We start from the raw sequence: 24,279 nt of genomic DNA on the forward strand, positions 1-24,279 counted from the left end.
GTCCTTTCCCCACCCTCCATAAATTGAAAAATTCCATCAACTGAAATCCTGTATGATCCTTTCAGAAGTGTGTAAGTTTCAATCACATCTCATCAGCCCTCTTTCTCCTGTTTGCTAGTGTCTGCAGTCTACAAATTCTCAATCTGTCTTCATAATCAGTATTCCACAATCCTGATATCATTTTTAACACTCTCCTTTGTACTCTCTCCAATATATCAGAATCACAACAGAAACCAGGAGACCAGACCTGCGCACAATAGTCCAAGTGAGGTCTTATCAAGGCCTTGTAAAGAGGCAAAATAACATTTTGTTATTTTTGTTATTATACTCAATTATCTTTTGAGTTGTATTTGCAATCTTTGCCACATGGCCCCTAAACTTCAACTTCCTATCTATTAACACTCCAAGATCCCTAGCCTCATCAGTTTCTTCCAGCCTAATCCCACCAATATAATACGACATTGGATATCTAACCATGCCGAAGTGAATGACTTTACATTTACTGACATTGAACTGACACCCATTTTCCCATGCCCACAATTCCAGCCTATTCAAATCATTCTGCAAAGACTGCATATCAGCAGCATTCCTGATTACCCTACCTATCTTTGCATCATCAGCAAATATCATTAATGTACAGATTGAATAACAGTGGACCAAGCACTGATCCTTGTGGTACACCACTTGTTACCTTAAACCTTGCAGACTCAGATCCCCTGTACACCACTTTTTGATATCTGTCAGTCAGCCATCTTCTTACCCTTGCTAATATTGTATAACCCAAACCCATTTTCTCCAATTTATGCAGCAGTCTGCTATTCTGTATTCTGTCAAAAGCCTTAGCAAAATCCAAAAGTATCATGGTGAATCCATTCCCCTTGTCTAGTTCAATGGTAACATTGTTATAGAATGTGAGCAAGTTGCTAAAACATGACCTTCCCTTAGTAAACCCATGTTGTTCATTGTGAAGTGGAGATTCACTGTCAACCCATTTCTGAATGCGGGCCCTAACCAATTTTTCCAAAATCTTCACTACCACTCCTGATATACTGATTGGTTGACAGTTGGATACATTGGTCTTTGCACTACCCTTATGCAATGGAATTACCATACATTCCTTCCATTTCTGGGGAATCTTCCCTGTTCTGGGACTCATATTAAATATCCTGGTCAAAGGAATGGCCAGTTCAGCTGAACACTCTTTTAGCACACATGCTGATATTCCCTATTGTTGAATTCTTATTCAGTTTGTGCAACAGGCTCTAATACCTCGGTCTCTCACACCTGCGTTTCTTCATCTAGTGAAGAGGAAACAGTGAGCTCAATGTTGCGTTCACCAGGTTGATAGCTTTTAATGAAATGGGCGCTCATTAACTGAACAACCTCTTCTGCATCTGCAACCCTCATGGCATCTGGATTTAGAAGAGTTATTCTTTCATAATCATTCATTCAGCATATCGATAGATATGCTGCAAGTAAAAGAAAGTTTTTTTATCAAAAGTAAAAAAAAAAAAGTGTTTTACAACAGCCACTAATATCTATCAATTGAAAAGACTGGAATGATAGTTTAATTATGAGTATCATTAGGCATGTTACATGCAGTCTCTACATTGTTGTGTAAACTACATATGTGACTGCTAGCATAGGAGAGGACTTTCATATTACACATAGCAATTAATAACTTCCAAATGTCGTGAAAGATCATCCCTTGGCTTCTATTTAGTGTCTTTTTGAGTGAAGTTTCAAAATATGCAACAAAAAACATACAGGTAATGTTAAAAATAAAATGGAATAAAAAACAGACTCATAGCACTTCATCCTCAAAGAACATCACATGATAAATTGGCAAGCTCCTCCATACCCTACTTAGAAGAGTACTTTGACAGGTTGTTTGAAGAGTCCCCCAAGGTGATGCGCTCAAAAGGTACACTAAATAGAAACTAAGAAACGATCCTTCACAATGTTTGTAAGTCATTAATTAATACATGTCGTGTTCCAGACCTCTCCTATGCCAGTAATCACATACAGAGTTTACACAACAATGTAGAGACTTGTTATGTACAGTTTCTACCCAATGTAGAGACTGCACACAACATGCCTAATGATACTCATGATTAAACTTTCATTCCAGTCTTTTCAATTTATAGATAGTAGTGGCTGTTGCAAAATGTTTATTTTTTGTTGGTTTTTTTTTACTTATGTTAAACAACCTCCTGAAGATGCTGTTAGATATGACAGATAGCAAAACATGTTGAGGAAAGACAACATGTTTTTCTAAGCATAAATAAAAAACATATATGAGTTAAAACCTAGTTAATTATTATTCAAGCAAATCTACTCATAATGAACTGCATACAAATGCTTACTATTAATAAAATCATATGATTCCATAAGTGGCATTACTTCACGAACAGCATCTCTGTCATTTATTTAAATGTAAATTTGCTATGTCCACCACCATAAATAGATTTTAGAAACTACTAAACCAGTACACTACACCTCCACAACAGCTTTATTACCAAATAACCTGTTTCATATTCACTTCTTGGCAAGGAATCAAGGAGTTGAAATCTACCTTAGCACATTTGTTTAATATGAATAATTGGGACAAGTTTCAAAGGAGTGGAATGAAGGGAAGATTATACTGTTTCAAAAGGGAGGTGATAGAACATGAGCATCAAAGAATAGGCCAATCCATGTGACAGGTGTTAAAGTGTTGGAGAGGATAATGAGAACCAGGATCTAGAATTGGTTTGACAACAGTGATATTTTGTTTAATGGATAGATTGAATTTGCCACAAGGAAGTCATGTTTTAGTAATTTACTTACTTACAATAAGGTGATAGCTGCAATGGATGAGGGAGATGAATACACAGTAGTGTACTTAGATTTTGCAGTCTTTTGATAAAATGATAAGTTGATGTTCAAACTAGAGTAAATGGGGTTCGATGTTAGTGGTGTGCCTCAGTGATCTGTTTTAGGACCATTGCTGTTTAACCAGCATGTTAATGAAACTGGGGAAGATTTGAAGGGGAGGATATTCAGTTGTTTACAGATGATGCAAAGTTGAGAAGAACTATGAGGCGTAGAGAAGATGTTGTGGCCTAACAAGAAGACTTGAATAGACTGAGTGAATGGACACAGGAGTGGGGATACCAGTTCAATGTTGCAAAATGTACGGTTTTAAAATTTGGAAAACAAATATGGGATGTACAATTTACTCTTGGTGGGGATATAATGTTGGAGGTGGATAAAATAAGAGATCTTCGGATGACAATGGATAAGGATCTGAAATTTAGAGAACACATTGCAAAAATTTTGAGGACAACACAAGGAATTCTGGAAATGATACATAGGACACGTAAAGAGAATCTGGTTCTATCATATAAGGAATCTATGCACTATTGTTCATATAAGATGACATATGGACGACTGTGTACAGATTTAGTTACCTGATTTTCAAAAGGATGAAGAGATATTGGAAAGGGTCTAGAGGCAATTGACTACGGTACTTTATGGTCTCTGGAATGTTGAGCATGAAGAAAAGTTTAAAAAATGCAATTTTTTTAACCTTTACAGTCTAGTGGATAGGAAGAAGAGGGATGATGATAGATTTGTACAAATTGGTAAGATGTTGAAATAGGATTAATATTGAAGATGACTGGTATTGTATGGTATATGGTATTGGATGACTCGCCAGTCATCTAATATCATATCATGCACTTGATCAATTATGTCTGGTGTTGTTACACTTTTTGGACGTCCTTCATGTGGATCATCTTCAAGGCTGGTACAGCCACGTTTAAACTCAGCAGCCCATTTCTTAATTGTTGAAAATGAAGGAGAAGAGTGACCATAAACTTTTATGAACTTTGAATGAATTTCTTTTGGCATTAAATCTTCTTTTACAAAGAATTTTATAACCGTGCGATACTCAATTTTATCCATTTCAAGGGATAGACAACACTTTTGCTTCAAACAGCTGTATAAAACAAGCTACTTGATAGAATGATTTGCAATTTCACATGGATGCTTATAACAGATAAAAAGAAATCTTGCCGAGAGTGTTGCCATCTATGGTCGAGGCCAAAATCTTTTCAGACCACTCTTGTATTAAGATACCGTATGATGAGCTATGTGTGTATGACAAAGGGAACTCCTGCAACGAGTCTTTGACTTCATGGGGATTCTGGAGATAATGATAATAATAATTACACTGTCCAACACAATTTTTTCTGACTTTTATATGAGACTTGTTTTTTACTAATTTGGGTGCACTGATTTCAAATATCAAACCCATTTTTCTCTATCATGTCAGGTTTTTCCTCTATAGCATTTTCATTTTGCTAATTTGTAAGTTTTTGATAGTTTTAAGGAGGCAGTACTATTTAGAGGATCAAAAAAAATCTATTTTTTAATATTCTTTTCTGAAAGTATGTACTTTTAAAAATCTGTTCCTAACTTTTTATCAAGAAATTCGAAAATTTCCCGAAGATATAGCCTATTATTCAAAGCGGTGCGCAGATCAGAATCGGAGCACTCACTGCTCTCGCTTGTTAGTAAACGAATAAATGCGTAAGAACCCAAGAATATTTATAAAAAAATAACAATTTTCCTTACACATGAGTTTCAGGGAATAAATTTTTGTTTGTAGCAATTTCTGCTGTGTGTTCTGTTTTGGCAATCCCTTTGAATACTCCAACAGTAGTCGGCCATCATGTAAGAATCCCATCTTCCTTGGTACCGATCTTCCATAGTTTTTAAGTCTTGATGAAATCTTTTGCCTTGTTCATCGCTTACAGCACCTAAATTCTCGGGAAGCCTAGGTTGCAACATGAGTATAAAGCTTCATTTCCTATACAGTCATCTTGATAGATTTCCTGAGAATTTAGGTGCTGTAGGCGATGTAATTGCACGCTTTTTTGTTTCCAAGAAAATTATTTGCAACCATCATAAATGAAGTCCAGGCCTCTTTCTCAATTTCGTTCATAGAGTTGATGAAATTTGGGTAACTCATTAAAGTTCTAATTTGCGGTCCATCAAATACACCGGCTTTAATTTTTTCATAACTAAGTCATGGAAATTTTTCACATATGTATTGGAAACAGTCGCCTTGTAAATCTAAAGCTTTAACATGCTACTTCATAAGACCTAGTTTGATGTGTAGAGGTGGAAAAATGATTTTTTCTCTGTCGATTAAAGGTTGATTTATAACATTCTGTTCTCCAACATTTAAGGATATTCTAAGAGGCCAATGTTTCTGACTCCAGTGTTGGTTTCTAACTTGACTATCCCAGAAGCATAGAAAACACGGAAACTTTATATATCCTCTTTGAAAGCCAAGTAAAAAGTTCACCATTTTAAGATCCACACAGATGATCCAGTTATGGTCTGTATATTTTAATAACTTCGGAACCTTTTTAATGTCCTCATATGTTACCTTTAAGTAGACTGAATAGCCAATAGGAATTGAGCCATATACATTCCCATTGTGTAGCAAGACACACTTGAGACTTCTGCTTGAACTGTCGATAAATAAACGCCACTCATTTGGATGATATTGTACAACACTCATTTCAGTAAGTAAACCTGACACATTGTTACAGTAAACAAACCCACACTCATGTTTAAAATATTGTACAAGATTACTTTCCCTGCTACAATAAAAAGTTATCTTCGCATCTTGCTCCAGTAAGTTTTTTTCATTTAATCTTGAAGCTAACAATTCCGATGATTCCTTTGATAGGCCCAAATCTCTTACTAAGTCAATCAATTCCGCTTGAGTAAAACGTTGCGGTCCAGAACTAGAAATAAATTTTCATTGTCTAAATCAACATCTGGGTCTTGCTCCTCAAGAACATCTGGCATATCCCAATCATGCTCGTTCTCAAGTAAAGGAAGTCCTTTATAAATTGGCACGGCTATTTCATTGGAATGAGCAACTGGCCGAATTGCTGAGTCGAGATTTGGATACACAATTTTTTTCTTATTCTTCTTATTATAACCAGAAGTCTGAACTAAACAAAAATAGCAATCATCTACATGATTTTTCGGTTCATGTCAAATCATTGGAATGCCAAAAGCTAATTTTTGGCGTTTTCCCTTGCTCCTCTGTCGTAAATTTTTTACACATGACTTACACACTTTTGGAGCCCATGGCTTGTCCTGATCTGCAATTTTTACATCAAACTATGCAAAGCACACTTTCTTAACGAAATCAGTGATATTTGTCCTTTGACTGGGAACAGTAAAGCTGCCACAAATGTAGCAGACGAAATCTACACTATTGACACAATTTCGAGTAGTAGACATGATGTATTTTCTTCACTGCCGACTAACATGCAATTAACAAGACAAAAAAAACCAGAGACTTTATTGAAACGTTATAAGTGCTCATTATACTTTCATGATCGATTAATGATTGACTGATTTCGATCGTTCTTTGTCCGCTATGACACATATAGCATTCATTTGTTTTAGGCAGTTGTCATCGCCTACTTTTCATCACCTAAATGTATTAGGTCAGTTATCGGCCTCTCTCGCATTCAAAGTGCCAGTACGTGCCATTGCAGGTTCTTACACATTTATTCGTTTACTAACAAGTGAGAGTGGTGAGTGCTCCGATTCTGATCTGCGCACCGCTTTGAATAATAGGCTATATCTTCGGGAATTTTTCGAATTTCTTGATAAAAAGTTAGGAACAGATTTTTAAAAGTACATACTTTCAGAAAATAATATTAAAAAATCGATTTTTTTGATCCTCTAAATAGTACTGCCTCCTTAAAACTATCAAAAACTTACAAATTAGCAAAAAGAAAATGCCATAGAGGAAAATCCTGATGTGATAGAGAAAAATGGGTTTGATATTTGAAATCAGCGCATCCAAATTAGTAAAAAACAAGAGTCAGTCATAATCAGCAGAAAAAAAAAAAATTTTTTGTTGGCCAGTGTTATTATTATCCCAATAGCATTAATAATATAATTGTTTTACCATCAATGTTAGTGTGAGACAATCTGAAAATGGCACATATAAAGCACACATCAGTGTCATAGAAAGTTTCAGCACAAAGATCTAGTTTTGCACTGGATTTATTTCAGTGGATGCTCTGTGAGAATTGTTTTATGCATGCATCAAAAAATGTAAGATTTGTGGAATGTTTAAAATGAATGAAAAAGAGGAAAGTATTAATGTATGCAAGACCTGTAATGATAGGTTACAGCACTTCAAAATGGGAGATAGCATCACCAGGAATAATCAAAAATCGGATGGTAGAACTGGTAAGGACAGAAAAGGGAACACAGCGGAAAAGCTTAGGCAAGGGTTGATGAAAATGAAGAGTGAAAAGAATAATAGTAATTTTTATTTTACTATTTAATACTTTCTTCATATTACAATGAAGTATTTCTCTTCATAGTAATATGAAGTATTACATCTTCTTTTCAGCTATTTTCTCCACTGCTGAATGAAGGCCTCCTCCAGTTCCTTCCAGCTTTTTCTGTTCTTGGCAATGGTTGACCAATTTTTCCCAACAAAATGTGACAATTCATCACTCCACCTTCTTTTAGGACATCCTTGGCTCATTTCCCTTCTTTTGGAATCCAGTTCGTAAGTATGGTGGCCCATCGCTCATCTTCTCTTCTGGATAGATGTCCGGGCCATTTCCATTTTAGTCATTTGTGGCGAAGAATGATGTCAGTGATATGAGTCTGGCTTCTTATCTAGGTGTTTTGCTTCTTATCTTTTAATGTGATGCCTAGCATCAACCTCTTCAGTTTTTCTTTAAGTTGTTGCTAGTTTATTTGCCAGTGCTTTGGTTAGAGACCAAGTTTCACAACCATATGTGATGACTAAAAGTATCCACTAGTAAAATGTCTTCCTTTGTAAACAGAGTGGGACAGCATTGTTTTGAAATATGTTTTACAATTTTCTGAATGCACTACAGACAAGGTGAACTCTTCTATTTATTTCCTTTTTTGGGAGTCCACAGTTTAAATCAATGAGAGGACCTAAGTATGTATATGAAGAGACTCTTTCCAAGAAATTGTTTTCTGTTGTTATGTTTGTTTTTTGGTGTAACAAAATGATTAAACATGATTTTAGTTTTTTCTCTGTTTATTTTTAGACCAACTTTTCTGTTATCATGATATAGGTCTTCTATCATTATATTAAGGTGATTGATATTATATATTGATGAAAATGAAGAGTGAAAAGAAGAATAGTAATATTTCATTTTACTATTTAATACTTTCTTCATATTACAATGAAGTATTTCTCTTAATAATATGAAATATTATATAGTAAAATGAAATATTACTATTTCATTTTATATATACGATGGTGGTCTGAAAAGTTCACGGCCTAACAATGAAAAAACGAATTTATAATTTCAAAATTATTATTTTTTTAACATAATCTCCATTAAGACTAATACATTTATTTCAGCGATGCTGCCGCGCCATTATCCCGTCCCTGTAGTGGTTCTCAGTAAGATCTGTAAAATACCCCTCTACAGCTGCAATCACCTCTTGATTCAAAGAGAAATGCTGACCAGCAAAGAAGAGTTTTAGTTTTGGGAAGAGATAGAAGTCAGAGGGAGCCAAATCTGGGGAATAAGGTAGATGTTCCAACAATTCATAGTGCAGATCCCTTCATTTTCTTTTGTGGGAAGGTGCATTGTCCTGATGAAATATGATTTTTTTTATTCTTTCATCACAAATTTTTTCGTTAAAAGATCAGAATAATATTCCCCGGTTATTGTTTTACCTTTTCAAGATAATTAATAAACAAAATGCTTTTAGCATCCAAAAACACCGATGCCATGACCTTTCCTGCTGATGGAACAGACTTCATCTTCTTTGGTGCTGAACAACCGGCTTCTGTCCACTGTTTTGACTGCTGTTTGGATTCTGGTGGATAATGGTGAATCCAAGTCTCATCTATAGTAATAAATCGACACATAAAATCAGTTTTATTCTTGTTAAAACGCTCCAAGCACTGTTCAGAGATTTTCATGCAAGTGCATTTTTGATCTGCTGTGAGCAAGCACACAGCAGATCCCATCTTGCACAAAGCTTTTTCATTTGCAATTTTTCATGCAAAATATATCCTACACGTGCTTTTGAAATGCCTATAGTCGCAGCAATTTCATGCACTTTGAGTTGTCGGTCATCCAATACCATATTGTGCACTTGATCAATGATTTCTGGTGTTGTTAAACTTTTTGGACATCCTTCACGTGGATTATCTTCAAGGCTGTATGGCCATGTTTAAACTCAGCAGTCCATTTCTTAATTGTCAAAAATGAAGGAGAAGAGTGCCCATAAACTTTTATGAACTTCGAATGAATTTCTTTTGGCGTTAAACCTTCTTTTACAAAGAATTTTATAACTGCATGATACTCAATTTTATCCATTTCAAGGGATATAGACAACACTTTTGCTTCAGATAGCTATATAAAACAAACTATTTGATAAAATGACCTGCAATTTCACATGGATGCTTATGACAGATGTACCAACTTTGAAAAAAAAATCTTGCCGATAATGTTGCATTTATGGTCGAGACCGAAAACTTTTCAGACCACTCTTGTATATAAAACTTGTTATTCAATCATTAGAGTTGTAGCGAATAACAAGTTATACATGTTTTTCAAGTGGAAAACTGAACCGAATCACTGATACATTGCATAGAAGGAAAGAATATGCACCAGAATTGGGCACAAAAGACTTAGATGGTAAAAAAAAAAAAATAAGAAGAAGAAGAATGTGGATATAGATTTGAGGAAGTTGTTGTGGCAGTAAAGGATAATGCTTCTCAGATATGATAATAGTGAGTTGAGAAGCGGAGCAGAGTACGCCACACATGGACTATTGTGCCCAGATTTGGTCACCTGGTTTTCAGAAGGATGAAGAGATGTTGGAAAGGGTGCAAAGGCGACTGACTAAGGTAGTTTCTGACCTCTGGAATGTCGAGTATGAGGAAAGATTGAAAAGATGTAATTTGCAGAGTCTAGTGGAGAGAAGGAAGAGGGGAGATATGATAGAGACCTACAAGTTGGTAAGGGGTTGTTATAGGATCAATGGTGGAGAAGTTCTACAGAGAATAGTGGGAGATCAGGGGAGAACCAGAGGTCATACCTGGAAACTGTATAAAGAGGGTGCGAGTAGGGGAGTGAGAGGCAGGATTTTTTCGTGCAGAGTTGTGAATGATTAGAATGCCTTGCCTGAGAGTGTGGTGTCTGCAAGGAGTTTGAATGTGTTTAAGACCCGGTATGATGAGATGTGTGTGAGATAAAAGGACCTCCTAGATGAGTCTTTGACTCCATGAGGTCTTGTTTTAATAATAATAATAATAATAATAATAATAATAATAATAATATGGCTCATTTGAGTGAGGCAAATGATGATTATTTTGTGCATCTATAAAGTGAATTTGAAAGGAAGTTGGAATGGTTGATGGACTGCAATTGAATGGGTTTGGTGGTGATCATTTAAAGAATGCAGGGAGACCAAAGGCAGGGAAACTACAGAGCTTGATGAATAGAAGACAAAGTGAAGGGACGTTTTCCGGATTAACACTGGAGATATTTTTCATATGGTAGAACAAGGGGAATGGACAAGGAGAAGGGGGCCATTCCTAGAAGTTGCAAAATATAGTAGTAAGTACACTTGGATAAAGGATTAAACTAAATGTATTATAGTAAGTAAGAGAGTAAGAAGTAAGTTTTTTGTATGGAGAATGCTAGGGGCATCAAAATGCATTACCTGAGAAAGTGGTGAAAGTGGAACAGTGAATGAGTTTAAAACTTTGTGTTAGCTAAGGTTGTTTAAGCTGGAACTTCCATGATGAGTGTTATAACTCCATGTAGATCAGAAATAATATAATATTAGTATTAATTCCACCTCAAATCATTAACAAACAAATTATTTAGAGTGGTGGAAGTAGAGACTTAGCAGCATATGACTGGTTACTTGCCTTCTTGATTCTGGTCTACTATATATTTTTATATCTATCTATTAGCCACTCTATTCACCATGTCACCAGATTCGTATTGATCCTGATTTGTTCCAATTTACATAATAATTTTTTGTGCAGTCATTTGTTTAAATGCCTTTGCAGAGTCCAGTATTATCATGGTAGAGCTATTTTCTTTATCCAAGGGAGCTGTAACTTGATTAGAGAAAGTGAGAATAAATAAGGCAATAAATACTTATTCTTCACAAAACTGTACTGTCCTCCACCACATATATGATATCGTTTTCTTATTCACCCATTTCTGAATTTGAACCCTGACTTAATTTTTCTATAACAACCACTACAGAAATATTAGGCCATGTATAATTTGTTTGCTCTGTCTTACCACCTCCTTTATGTTTTTAAATTTATAAATGAAGCCATTTGAAGCTGTTAAAATGTAGAATGCCTGAAAATGCACTTTTGTGAGTACATTTATTTCAAAGAAGTGTTTGGTTGAGAAAAAAAAAATTGTGCAAATGCTTTTAACCTTCAAATGCATCAATGAATCTTTGTATAAATAATTTGACTGTTTTAATGGCAGGTTGGCAGGTTTGTTCAACCTCTAGTATATTAATATCACAAATGAAAAAATATTGAGGAGAAAGACAAAACTTGTTATTATTGGAGTTGAGGACCTGCAGATTACAATCTTTAGGAAATACATAAGCAGGAAGACTGCTCCAGAGTATAGTAACAGCAGAAAAAAAGAAAAAAAAAATTATTTTGTGAGGCTGGAGTTGAACTGCAATGGAATGTTGAATAGATGCTATACATGTTTTATGAGATTTAGAGTGTAGGGAAATCAGTGATGCCAACTCTGATGACCATAGAAATACTTTGTAAAAAATGGAAACAGCTGAACATCGGTATAAAAGAGAGTGCAGTTATCCCACAAAGAAAGCACTGTACTATCTTGGTAAGAGATAGGTAATTAATCAACCTAATTTCCCTCTTCTGGACTGATTCAGTGTTTTCAGGAACTCTTAGGGGCACCATCCCTAAATGAGAGACAAATATTTAATGCTTGAACAGATTTGCATAGAGTTAATAGCTGCATAGCTGTTCAGAAGTAAAGTTGCAAAGTTTGAGGATAAAGATCCATGTATTATCATATATAATATGCCTCTGGACAGAAATCTGGCAATCTAGTTGCTTCTGATGAATTCTTATTTATAGGCCTTTGTACTATAAGTATGTAGAAATGTAAGTATAATTTACAAGGCTTAAGATGTGGTTTCATGAGCACTGTATTTGATAGTGAGTATCTTTTGACTCCCTTATGTATTTATGATGATGGTAATCATTATAATAATAAAATTACAACTACACATATTCACAATATTATAAATTGAAAACCAGAAACATCCTGTAAAAATCAACATTACCTTAAATAGTTCAAACAACATATGATAGAGATGTGCTGGCACATAAACCACACAAACAGGAACCTCTGGTTCTAAGGCTAAAATCAAAATTCTAATATTAATTCATTCTTAAAATTATGTAATCACTATAAACTATATTCTTAGGGGTTATCCTGCCTACCTATTTCATATGCATGAAAAAATTTCAATTGCTTAATTCAAAACAGAGTCAAATAAAATGTTAGGTATAAAAAACTTTAAAAAAATGTTATTCTGGCATTAAAATTATTAATGCAAAGGATAATAAATATTTCATATTATTTTACAGCTAAATTTTGAAAAATTCTGAAAATGACTGAGAACTTACAAAAATACAAATACTAAGAATGACCTGCTTTTATCTTGCACTACTTAAAAGAGATAAACTTAAAAACTCTCTGATCAAAAATATTCAGACAGCTTTTTGTAGTAGTGGATATGGATATATATATCACAGCCATGGCTAATACAGTATAAAAGGAAAACACAGTCATGCAATTTTCATACATTAACAGTAAAATGGGCCGTTTCATTGAAGAGCTCAGTGACTTACAATATGGCACAATCATAGTATGTCACTTTTGCAACAACTCAGTTTGGGAAATTTCTGCCTGCTGTAGGTGTCCTCATGTAAGTAATGTTATTTATATATTGCATGGGTAAAAATAAAAGAAATTAATAAGCAAAACTATATACATACTGAGAGTTCAGTCAACTAATTGGTAGCACTATTTAGGAGTAAGTGCAAGTTCCTGAGGCCTCTGGGAAAGGAGTGTATGGGGAGCAGTCATTAGTGATAATATGCATGTCTGCATAGTACCACACACAAAAACAAAAAAAAGGGTGACTGTGAAATTCCCCAAAGATATAGTAAGTGGGCACAACTGCCTTGTCCAGTTCTAAATCAGTTTACCTGGCTCCAGAAGTATCGAGGTAGATTAGATCTTGGAGGTTTGGCAGTTAGATCTGTAATCAGGTATTTATTTAAAGTTCATTCCAGAGTCATTTCCACCAGTCCTGGGGATCATAACTGGTATTTCCACAAACCAGATAAGAGATCTGGAAGAAAGGTGGTGAGCTGGAAGTAGAGAGATAGAAGGGATGTTATTTCTGATTTTATGTATTTCTTTGATCATAGCTTCTCTTCTGAAGCACAGAGGAGCACTTCAGAAGAGATGTGGGAAAAAAACAGGCAACCATGGAAGGTGGTGGGAGAGTTTAACTCTCCCACCACCACCCCTCTCAACAATATGGCATTATTAAAACTCTTACCAAGAGAGCCCACAATCTTTGTTCCAGTGGAACTGCCCTCACTACTGAGCTTAACCACATACACAGCACTTTCCTCTCCAATGGCTACAGCAATCACAGTATCAAAAAAATAATCAACTCCTACCCCATTCCCCGTCCTTCTCGTCAACAAGAATTTAAAAATGCCATCACCATACCCTACATCCGTGGCACATCCGAAAAAATAGCCAAGATACTAAAACAGTACAACCTACACACACAGCATATAAGCCCCACCGCAACCTTGCCCTTATCCGTTCTACGAAAGATCAGCTCCCTCCTCTCTCTCTGCCTGGAGTTTACAAAGTACCCTGTTCCTGTAAGTTGGCGTACTTTGGACAGACAGGCAGATCAGCATCCATCCGTCTAGAGGAACACAAGTCTTACATCTTCAAACACAACTATGGCCATTCAGGCTTGGCTGACCATGTTTTGGACACCACCCACAGGGTATCATGGAAGAAAACCACCATGCTCCACCACAGCAAATTCAAGAAAGAGAGACTTTTCTTAGAAGCAGCAGCAGCTCTCAAAAACCAACCAAATCTCAATAAATACGGTTGCATTAAGCTTCTGAAGATTTGGGAAACACTCATCACCAGAGTTCCCACCTTACATTCCAGGCCACCTACTACTGCCCTTAGAGGGTGCTCTACCTAGATAGGACTTTAGTGTCACCCACGTGGTTGGGCTCAGTATTGTTTGTTATTTGTGTATATGTTACATTAATTGTTTTGTAATCCCCGTAGATGTCCTAGTGACTAGGGCGAAATATAGGAAGTATTAAATTCTATTTTAATTCTTTTTGAGTGTTGTAAAAAAATCCATTAAGCCTCCAACATGATGTCCTCACAGCACTTAAGCCTCTACACATGTATGTTAACAAATATAGTAATTCAATACATATAACTATTGCCTTGAAAAAATGCAAGTTTATTTTTATTTAAGTTCTGTCTAAAAGTGTGTGGCCGGTGACACTACCACTCATCATATATTGGCCCTCGTATAGAATGAAGTTGGCCACGCCTGCTGTAGGTTAAATGTTCTGTTATTTGTGAACTTAGAGAACATTTGTTCTAGCAGTTGTAGAGTTTTTTGGCAGTTTATTTTGGCTGTTTTATACAGTAAGCCTCTCTTCCATATAGCATAAACTAATGTTAGGTCTACAAAAGCAATATCTGTTTTTTAACCCTTTTGGGTATCCAGTTTCTATGCAGATTGTGAGGGCCAGGACTCACAGAAGTTTCTGCCAGGTCTAAACCCAGTCTGTTCATTGGGTAAGATCTATTTTTGGAGAAATTCTAGAAAGGATAATTCTTTCAAAAAGTTTATAAGGAGCATAGATCAATGCTATGGGATGGTAGTTGTTAGCAACTGCTGAAAATCAAAGTTATCATTGATTCACATCCAAGTTTTGGGATTCGTTTATCATTTATTATTAAGGATAAAAAATTAGACAATTAGACAGGCAGGCTTTTGCTTTTAGGCCAAGGTCAGTAAGAAAATCTGGAAGGATGCCATCAATGGTAGGGGCATTACCTATTTTAGTTAGTTTGAGGGTTGCATCAATTTCATCTAGAGTTACTGGATTGGAGTTTGCTGTGAATGTAGGAACAAGATAAGGAAACTTTTTTTTTGGTATTTTGAGAATTTTGCTTTAGCTTTTTATCTAAGATTTTTGCAATACAGTTTGGATTTACTTTTCCTTTAGTTCTGTTTGAAGCGATGAGCCTCCCAGTCGATGGAGCAGTGACAAAGCCTTACAACTTGATCTGGTAAAGTTGGGATTGTTTTTTCTTCATATCAGTGAGCTCTTCTACCATCATCCGAGGATCTTAGAAAGGCAGAAGTAGTGTCTGGATGGTCCTATTGTTCATATTCTACAAGAAGAATACTACTTTCAGTTGACCAGCATGACATGTAGGTCTTTCTAAATCCTCTGGGATGTGTCTTTTGCCAGATGATATGAGGAGTTAGTGAATCTTTCATAATTATCAACTATAAGTGCAATTATGCTGTTGTTGTTTTCAATGAATTCAGTGAATTCTGGCCAATCTGCTTTCCTGAGATTCCATCAGGGTATTGGGAAGCTGTTTATTTTGGAGATTTGACTGAGATTTATTCTGGGGAAAGCAGAGTCAGTGTTGGCTGTGGAGAAAAGGAGGAAGAAGTTGAGGTGAGAGGAGTTCTCTACATGTCAGTGGTAGTAAAGCAGAAGGCACGGATTGACTGATCCTCATCATCCAGATTTGAAGGCTCCAGGTTGTTTGCTGTTGTAGAGGAGGTGGAGGATTTGTTAACATTCAGTCTGTTAGTTGCAGGCCTGGATCAACATCATTATTGTACCTGCATAATACACTGCATAAGTTGAAATCCCCAAGGATGATGCCAGGATGGGCTGGCTGAGGAAGTGCAAGGTTTGGCCAGTTAAGTAGAGAAGGCTTATATACATTGCAGAGTGAGAAGTTCCACAGGTGGATACCAATGATAGAATCACTTTGTGAATATCCCCGAGATCCAGAGATGCCTTCCAGATCTGCTTTTGTGTAGATTGCCAGGCCATGTCTTTCATCAGGTTTATCAGTGAGAAGGACATAGTTAGGAATGGTAATATTTTCCTGTGAGGTATGGTGAGTTTCTTATAGAGGAACAATGTTTACTTTGTGCTTGTTAAGGATATTATTTAGTATCTCTGATTTTGATCTAGTAAATCAACTGATGTTCAGCTGGAGGATAGTCAGGCAATTTCCAATGCTGTTAGGCTATTTTTGCTGATTTTTAGGATGACTAAAATAATTTGAACACTGTAGTGGACTTTTTTGAATACAATCCTCCCTAAACTATGGATGTGAACATTGTTGACCAGGGTGATGTTCGAGCTGGAATGTCTGTTTTGATGGTGTATGCTCATTTCATGTAGTTTGTGTCCAGGATACCACTTTTGCCATTTGGATCCCAAGATGATGTATTAATCAGAAGTTGCAACTTCCTAACTGGGACTGGTGCAGGCTACTATCAATCCTTGAAATACAGTTACAGGCCATCCCTGACATGAAGAAGATACCCGTGCAGCTGCACCTTACCTGGTGGACAGTTGCTGCAGCAGTTGATCTTTGAGTGCCTCCCCAGGAGCATGCTTATTTAATGGCAGGATAGGGTGCCACATCACATTGTTATTTTATGGTTCCGTGTCATTTTGGTTTGAGAGGCCTTGACAAGGACTACTCCTGATGGCAAGGATGCTGTTAGTTAGCTGCTGTTAGGCTCTTTAAGTCTCAGCTCTGGTAGAGTTCCAAAGGAGTGGAAAGAGGACAAAATAATTCCTTTTCATAAGGGAAGTTCTAAGACTGCAATAGCAAATTATAGACCAATCAGTATCTCAGGAGTGGTGATAAAAGTATTGGAAAAATTGGTTAAAAAGAGAATTCAAGAATGAGTGGATAAGAATATGATATTCTATGAGGGCAACATGGTTTTATGAAGGGCTGGTCATGTCTTAGTAATTTACTAACTTTTTTATAACAGAGTGACAGCTGAGTTCGATAATGGAAATGGCTACATGATGATTATGCTGGATTTTGCTAAGGCATTTGGCAGAATATAACATGCACTTCTGTTATGAAAATTAGAACAAATGGAAATAAATATGACACTGGTTATATGGATAAGAGGGGTGGAAGATGGACAGATATCAAGGAGTGGTATATGGTTGAGCAGAGTCCAGAAGAAAGCAGGTGACTAGTGGTGGCTGCAAAGTTTTGTGCTAAGTTCACTACTGTTCAATTTGTACATAAATGATACAGGAAATAATCTAAAAGGAAATATTCCATTGTTTGCTGATGGTTCAAAATTGAGTAGACTATTAATAAAGATGATGTAGTGAGCCTTGCAGGATGATTTAATAGGCTGCCAGTATGGGCAAAAGATAATGGATATCACTTAATGTGGAGAAATGTAAAGTTACACAATTGCATTTTGGGATAAATCGAATACAAGCTGTGTACTACATTGATGGAAATGTACTCTAAGAAATAGATGAAGCTAGAGATTTGGGGATGGCAGTAGACAGAGAATAAGAGTTTAGAGGGCATACTGCTAAGTGTGTCCTCTTAAGATTACTTGGCTACTGATGAATGCTAACAAGCAGAGATAAGGAAGTTGTTATTCCTCTTTATAAGTTTGCCAGGAGGAACGATAGAAAGCGTGGCTATGGCAGTTAAGAGAGGTGAAAGGATGGATGAGATGATTGTGATGGTGGGAACAAATGACTTAAGTGGTGGCGTAAATGGGGCAGCGAGAGATATGAGATTCTTGCTTGAGGTTGTACGAAAGAAGACACAGAGAGGAAAGATAGTGTGTGTGTTGCCTAGGTATGATAGTGACGAGCTGAGCAGACATCAGAAGAGTGGTGATATTGAATGGCATAACAGCGAGAATGTGTCAGAAGAGAGGATTGGAATATGTAGATACTTGGAGTGTGTTTGAGAGCAGAGAGGAATTATATGCGAGAGACCGCTTGCATTTGAATGAGGAAGGATGTAAGCATCTGGAGAGATTGCTGTTCTGAACGAGTCAGTGTGTCCCAGTGTGGATGGTAGCAGGGATGGCCTCTTGTGGGAATGGGTACTTGGGAGAAGGGGGATGACATCAGATAACCCTGAGCCCAGTGGAGTCTAGAGAGGATAATGCTGGGTATAGCAAAATGGCAATTTTATGCTTTATACTAATGCCAGGAGTATTCAGAATAAGGGAGAGGAATTGGTGGCACTGATACCATCAGCCTAGCCAAAGATTATTGTGATTACCGAGACGTGGTTGACAGAAGAGGATATAATAACAGGAATAGAAGTTGCTGGGTACAGCATTTTTTGGCAGGATAGGAAGGGAAAACGTGGTGGTGGATTACTTCTTATGATGTGACGACCTATGTCCTCTAAGAGTGGAGGCTTTGGAAGGCTGTGACACTAATGATTTTGAAAGCATATGGTATGAGGTGGAGGTGGGCAAGACCGAATATTTAGTGGGGTGTTGCTACAGACCAAGGAGCACAGAGGGTGGGGACCAGGAGATGTTGAGACAGTTGAGCATGGCAAGTGCAAGAAGAATGATTGTCATGGGAGATTTTAACTACAACAATATAAATTGGGGAGAGGAAGATGCATGTAGCAATAAGGGAATGGAATTTCTAGAATTCTTGATGGACAAATGTCTTAGGCAATATGTAACAGAGAGAACAAGAGGTTCAAGAGTTTGGGATTTGGTTATAGCATCAGAAGAATTGATAATAACTGAGATGACATCTCTCCCACCAGTTGGACCATATGGCTTTGATTTGGAAAATGAATAGACATGCAGGAGTATCAAAGAGATGGGAATGTATGTGGAATTAAAAAGCAGGTGATTATAACAGTCTTAGATGCCAACTTGGGGAAGTTTCGTGGAGGTAGGAATTGGAAGGCCGGGATATCATTAGTGCTTGGGAAATTGTGAAGGAATATTTGTTAGTAGCAATGGTAAGCTGTATTCCACGAGTGAAGCAGAGGACACAATTTGGAGTAAAGTGGATAACAAACAATATTAAACAGGAACTGCATGTGAAAAAGAGGCTATAAAAGAGATATAAGGAGACAGGTGAAGAGAAGATGTATGAAGAATATAAGACACAGGACAGGAGAGTAACTGGTATGGTAAGGAAGGTGAAACTGGAATATGAGAAAAGATTGGCCCTTAGATCTAAGGAAAATCCTAGGGAATTTTTTAGCTATGTGGCTAGTAGGAGGAGAAATGACTGTGGAAGAATGATATTGTGGGATAAAAATGGGAATAGAATGACTGATGCAGAGGACATAATGGAATTGATCAATGAACACTTTATTGGAGTATTTCACCCTGGAGGAGTCAATTTGAATACTAGAGGGATAGGGCAGGTTCGAGGTTTAGAAGTGCAGGAGAAGAGTGTGTTCCACATACTTAGTACTCTGGATGTTAGTAAAGCTGTGGGACTAGATGGTATTTCACCACGAGTTTTGAGAGAATGTGCTAGGGAACTGACAGTGCCTTTGACCTGGCTTTTCAATGAAAGTCTGGCTGTGGGAAAGGTGCCCATGGAATGGAAGGAAGGTAAGATAGTGCCATTGCATAAGGGTGCTAGCAGACTGGAAGTGTCTAATTATAGGCCAGTTTGTGTGTCATCAGTAGTTAGTAAGATCTTGGAGAAAGTAGTGAGGGACCATATACAGCATTGGGCAGATGAGGGGAATATTATCTGTGAGAGTCAATATGGATTTGTGAAGGGTTGCTCTTGTTTTAGCCTTTTATGATAAAGTTATAAGAGCATTAGACGAGGAAAGGCATATACTGCCATTTTCTTAGACTTAGTGAAGACATTTGACAGGGTGCCACATGATAAGCTGATATTTAATTGCAGCACATGGGTCTGGATGTCAGATTGGTCAACTGGATTCAGGATTGGCTGTCCGATAGGTATCAGTGAGTTGTGTACGTGGGACAGTTTCAAGGAAGCAGAGGGTTACAAGTGGGGTCCGACAGGGCTCAGTACTGGGACCTATATTGTTTAACCTTTATATCAATGACATTGTCAGTGGATTACAAGGGGATATTCAGTTGTTTGCGGATGATGCGAAGCTGGGAAGGATTATTAGTAATAGTGCAGATGTGGCAGCACTGCAAGAGGATTTGAATAAACTAGACAGATATACAAATGAATGGGGGTATTGGTTTAATACAGCAAAATGTAAGGTCTTGAGGTTTGGGACACTTCAATGGGAGGCTGCATACTCTACGGGAGGAGTTAAACTGGAGGAAGTAGGGGAGACAAGAGATCTGGGGTTGATGATTGATAGAAACCTGAAATTTAGAGGACATTGCAAAGGTAGTGAAGGTAACACAGAGGATTGCTGCAATAATGAGGACACTGACCTGCAGAGATAAAATGGTTATCATTCCATTGTATAAGGCTGATCAGACCATACTTAGACTATTGTTCTCAGATCTGGTCCCCAGAATTTGAAGGGGATAAATTAACTGTGGAAAGGGTACAAAGAGGGATAACAAAGATGGTGTCAGGACTGTACAATGTTAGTTATGAGGATCGGCTGAGGGAGTGTGGACTGCAGAGTTTGGTGGATAGAAGAAGGAGAGGTGATATGATTGAGACTTTCAAACTGTTGAGAGGTGGTTACAGGGTTGACACTGGGGAGTTCTTTAGCTTGGTTGAACAGCGGGAAGGAGTCATGACAAGGGGCCATCCCTGGAAGTTAGGAAAGGAAACTGTGAGAAAGAGGGTGAGGAGTGGTTTCTTTGCATGGAGGGTGGTTGAACCATGGAATGCACTGCCTGATGGAGTGGTGAGAGCAGAACGGTCAATGCGTTTAAGGAGTGGTATGATAGAATTTGTGTTTCCTAGGAGGGATCTCCCTCAGTGAGTCTTGATAGACGTGTTTCTTAGAAAGGACCTCCGACGATGAGTCTTTTGACTCCATGGAGGCGAGAATAATAACAATAAGTCCTTGATACATCCATATCTGGATTACTGTGCTCAGGTCTGGTCTTGTTTCCGGGTTTCTTGGGAAAGAAAAGTGGTGGAGAGGATCCAGTGGTGAGTGATCAAGATGGTAAGTGTCTGTGGAATACTGATTGTCCTATGAGGAAAGATTGAGGACTTACAGATGCAGAAGTTGGTTGATAAGTGAAAAAGAGGAAATATTATTATTATTATTACAAAGCATCTCCAGGGAGTCCAAAGACTCAGAGGGAGAGCACCTACTCCACATCTCTCCATCAACTACGTTCATTATCTACACAAACGCCATCTACCAACAACCACCACCAGTATTTTCACAGAAAATCACAAACATCCATGCCTATGGCAGGATTCGAACCCACAACCTTTTGGCTATAGAGCAGATATGCTAACCACTTGGCCAACCAAGCCGGCAAAAATTTCCTCTAGTCACCGACTAGATTTGAAAGTAAGTCTTCCTTCGTGCAGTCAAGCACTGTGGTATGCAAATGCCAGATCCATTGAGCTACACAGGCTCGATATGGTAAAATATTTAAGCTATTTAAAGGGTTTTATAGGATTGATGTTTCTGGAGGGGGAAGAACAAGAGGTCATTCCTAAAAGTGTGGTTAGCAGGGGTGTGAAGACTAGATTTTTCACTTGGAGAGTTATGAATAAATGGAATTCATTCATAACTCTCCAAGAGACAGTTGTGACTTGCCAGTGTCAGTTGTGAGTGCTTTGTCTATTAATATGGGTTCAAGGAGAGGTATGATAGACATTGCATTGATAGTTTGGGTCTCCCACAGTAAGTCTTAGGACTCCATGGAGGTGGCCATGCAATAATAATAGGAAGAATAACCTCTATGTGGATGATAAACCTTTGCAAAGTTATCACTCAGCAATCAGACTTCTGCTTTTGTCACCTTTTTACAACTGGCACTGATTAAAAGTTTTCCTGTAATTATATTCCATCTCTCCCTATTGCTGAATTCATATCCAGGTTAAGCAACAGCACCTCATTCTCATGCACCTCTATCTCTTCTCCAGTATAGTGTAGTACTGAACCCTATGTTACACACACCTAATGACACCTATTAGCAAAGTATGGGTGCAAGAAGCACTCATTATTTGAACAATCTCATCTGCTTCTGACACAAGGGTATCATCTGAATTCACTAAGTTATTCTTATGCATTTTCATTTTTCTATTACTTTCAGCATAGTGATAAAATTGTTTTGGGCTGCCATTAGCCTGCATGGCCAATTTCTTTTCATACTCTGATTTAGCTTTCCATACAATACTCATAACTTTACTAGCCTGCACTTTATTTATTTCATAACTCCTCTCACTCTTTTTCTTATGATATTCCTTCAATATCATCATTATTTTCTTATGGCTATCTTGCTTAATGAAATTGCACATCTACTTCATTTCCATCCTATTTTTTTCTTTTAACTCTAGGGACTGCCTCATTTAAGCATTAGCTTCCCATGTATTGCTGATATCCTTCCCATTATAACTAATACCATGGAACAAAAGAAAGAAAGCAATCTGCAAAGTTTGTTATTATTATTATTATTATTATTACATGACACCTCCAAGGAGTCCAAAGACTCATCAAGGGAGAGTAACTACTCTACAACTCTCTGTCTCCACCACTTGGCCATTCCAGTTTTGTAGTTCAGCATGTAACCCCTCGTAATTGGAACATTCATAATCAGCTACTTCCCATGGCATAACTGGTGGCAAAACAGTAGCATTCCTAACTGAGATCCCCTTCTGACACTATGATCAAATCTAGCAATCTTTGGCCTTGAGTTGCTTCTTTCACATGCTACTTGAGAAAGTTGTCTCGCATCAGCTCAATAGGGTCATCTGTCATTCTTATCACAAGTCTTCTCTTCCACTCAATCAATATTCTGATGATTATGTCACCTATAATGATTACTCACTTAGTACCCATCAGGGTAATTTGGTACTACATTTCATTGTTCCCAATGACTGAGCCACCAGGTCTGTAGCAACACATCATAATATATTTCATTCTGTTATAAGAAGTTAGGATGAGTTTCTACCCTAACTGGATACACACAAATCATCTGATATCAGTAGTGGCATCCCCCCCCCCCTCTGTCCTTCCTAAAAGTATCATATACTTTACATTTGGATTCCACTTGTTACCACATCTAGCACTGTTATCTAGGTTTCACTAATGCCAATAATCTTAGAAAAAAACATATTCACCAAGGTTGAATATGTTTGTTTCTGATGCTCATAGCATTTGTGTATAGACATAACAAGTCACCTCCTGATGCTTTTGTATACTTCTATCTACAGTCTGTTTGTTCTGGTTTGGTGAATTTCTCTTTTCTGCCCCAGGTACACTCACAAAGCCTGAATCCAAAAGCATACATCCATCCCTTCACCAGATTCATAACGGTGCCCCATGACATTATCATTGCCATCAAATCATTTCCTATCATATCAACTCAGTATGTTGCATCTCAGTAATAAGCTGACAATTTTCATTCTCTCACTTCTTCTAGCAATCTTTTCATACAGTCTCACATATTATGTCGACTTCTTAACTCATTAGTTCTAGCAACAATTAGTTCTGTTGCATTTGCCATATCTTCAATTTCCTGATAGGTATCCTCCAGGAGTGCACAGGACATTATGAGAGTACTACATGATTAAGTTTACATTATTACTAATCATCTATCAACTATTTTCCTCCAAATATAAAGCACAAAATAATAACTAATGTATTTTTTTAATGACCTACCATTATATTCTTCTATAAGCATACCAGGAGAAGCCATATAGTACTGATCACAGAGAAACCTTGCATTTTCATATGCATCTAAAAATATGCATGAACAAAATGAATATAGTGAAATAACATGTCACAATTTAATTTAATTATTTGACATGAAAATGTGAAAAAACAAAAACCTTTTTGCAATTACCAGCCTAGTTGGTTGTGTGGAGAGCATACTCAGTCTCTAACCAACTCACTGTGGGTTCAAATCCCAATGTGGCAT

At 37.2% G+C, this 24,279-nt stretch overlaps 1 protein-coding gene across 5 annotated transcripts in view; it reads right to left on the reverse strand.

Moving 5' to 3' along the window:
* The window catches only part of LOC150093791 (pyruvate dehydrogenase (acetyl-transferring) kinase, mitochondrial-like), a 280,509-nt gene that overhangs the window by 99,328 nt on the left and 156,902 nt on the right, over window positions 1-24,279 (reverse strand). For all 5 annotated transcript variants that reach the window (XM_090413176.1, XM_090413173.1, XM_090413178.1 and 2 more), the window contains exons 6-7: window positions 24,021-24,098; window positions 12,403-12,479 (exon numbers count right to left, since the gene is read on the reverse strand). In XM_090413176.1, the coding sequence (XP_090269302.1) occupies window positions 12,403-12,479; window positions 24,021-24,098 (155 nt within the window). The remainder of the gene's footprint in view (window positions 1-12,402; window positions 12,480-24,020; window positions 24,099-24,279) is intronic.

The sequence above is a fragment of the Typopeltis vanoorti genome, chromosome 23 (genome assembly GCF_054136105.1).
Source record: "Typopeltis vanoorti isolate ZY-2024b chromosome 23, IOZ_Tvanoo_1.0, whole genome shotgun sequence".
In the NCBI taxonomy this organism is placed as follows: Eukaryota; Metazoa; Arthropoda; class Arachnida; order Uropygi; family Thelyphonidae; genus Typopeltis; species Typopeltis vanoorti.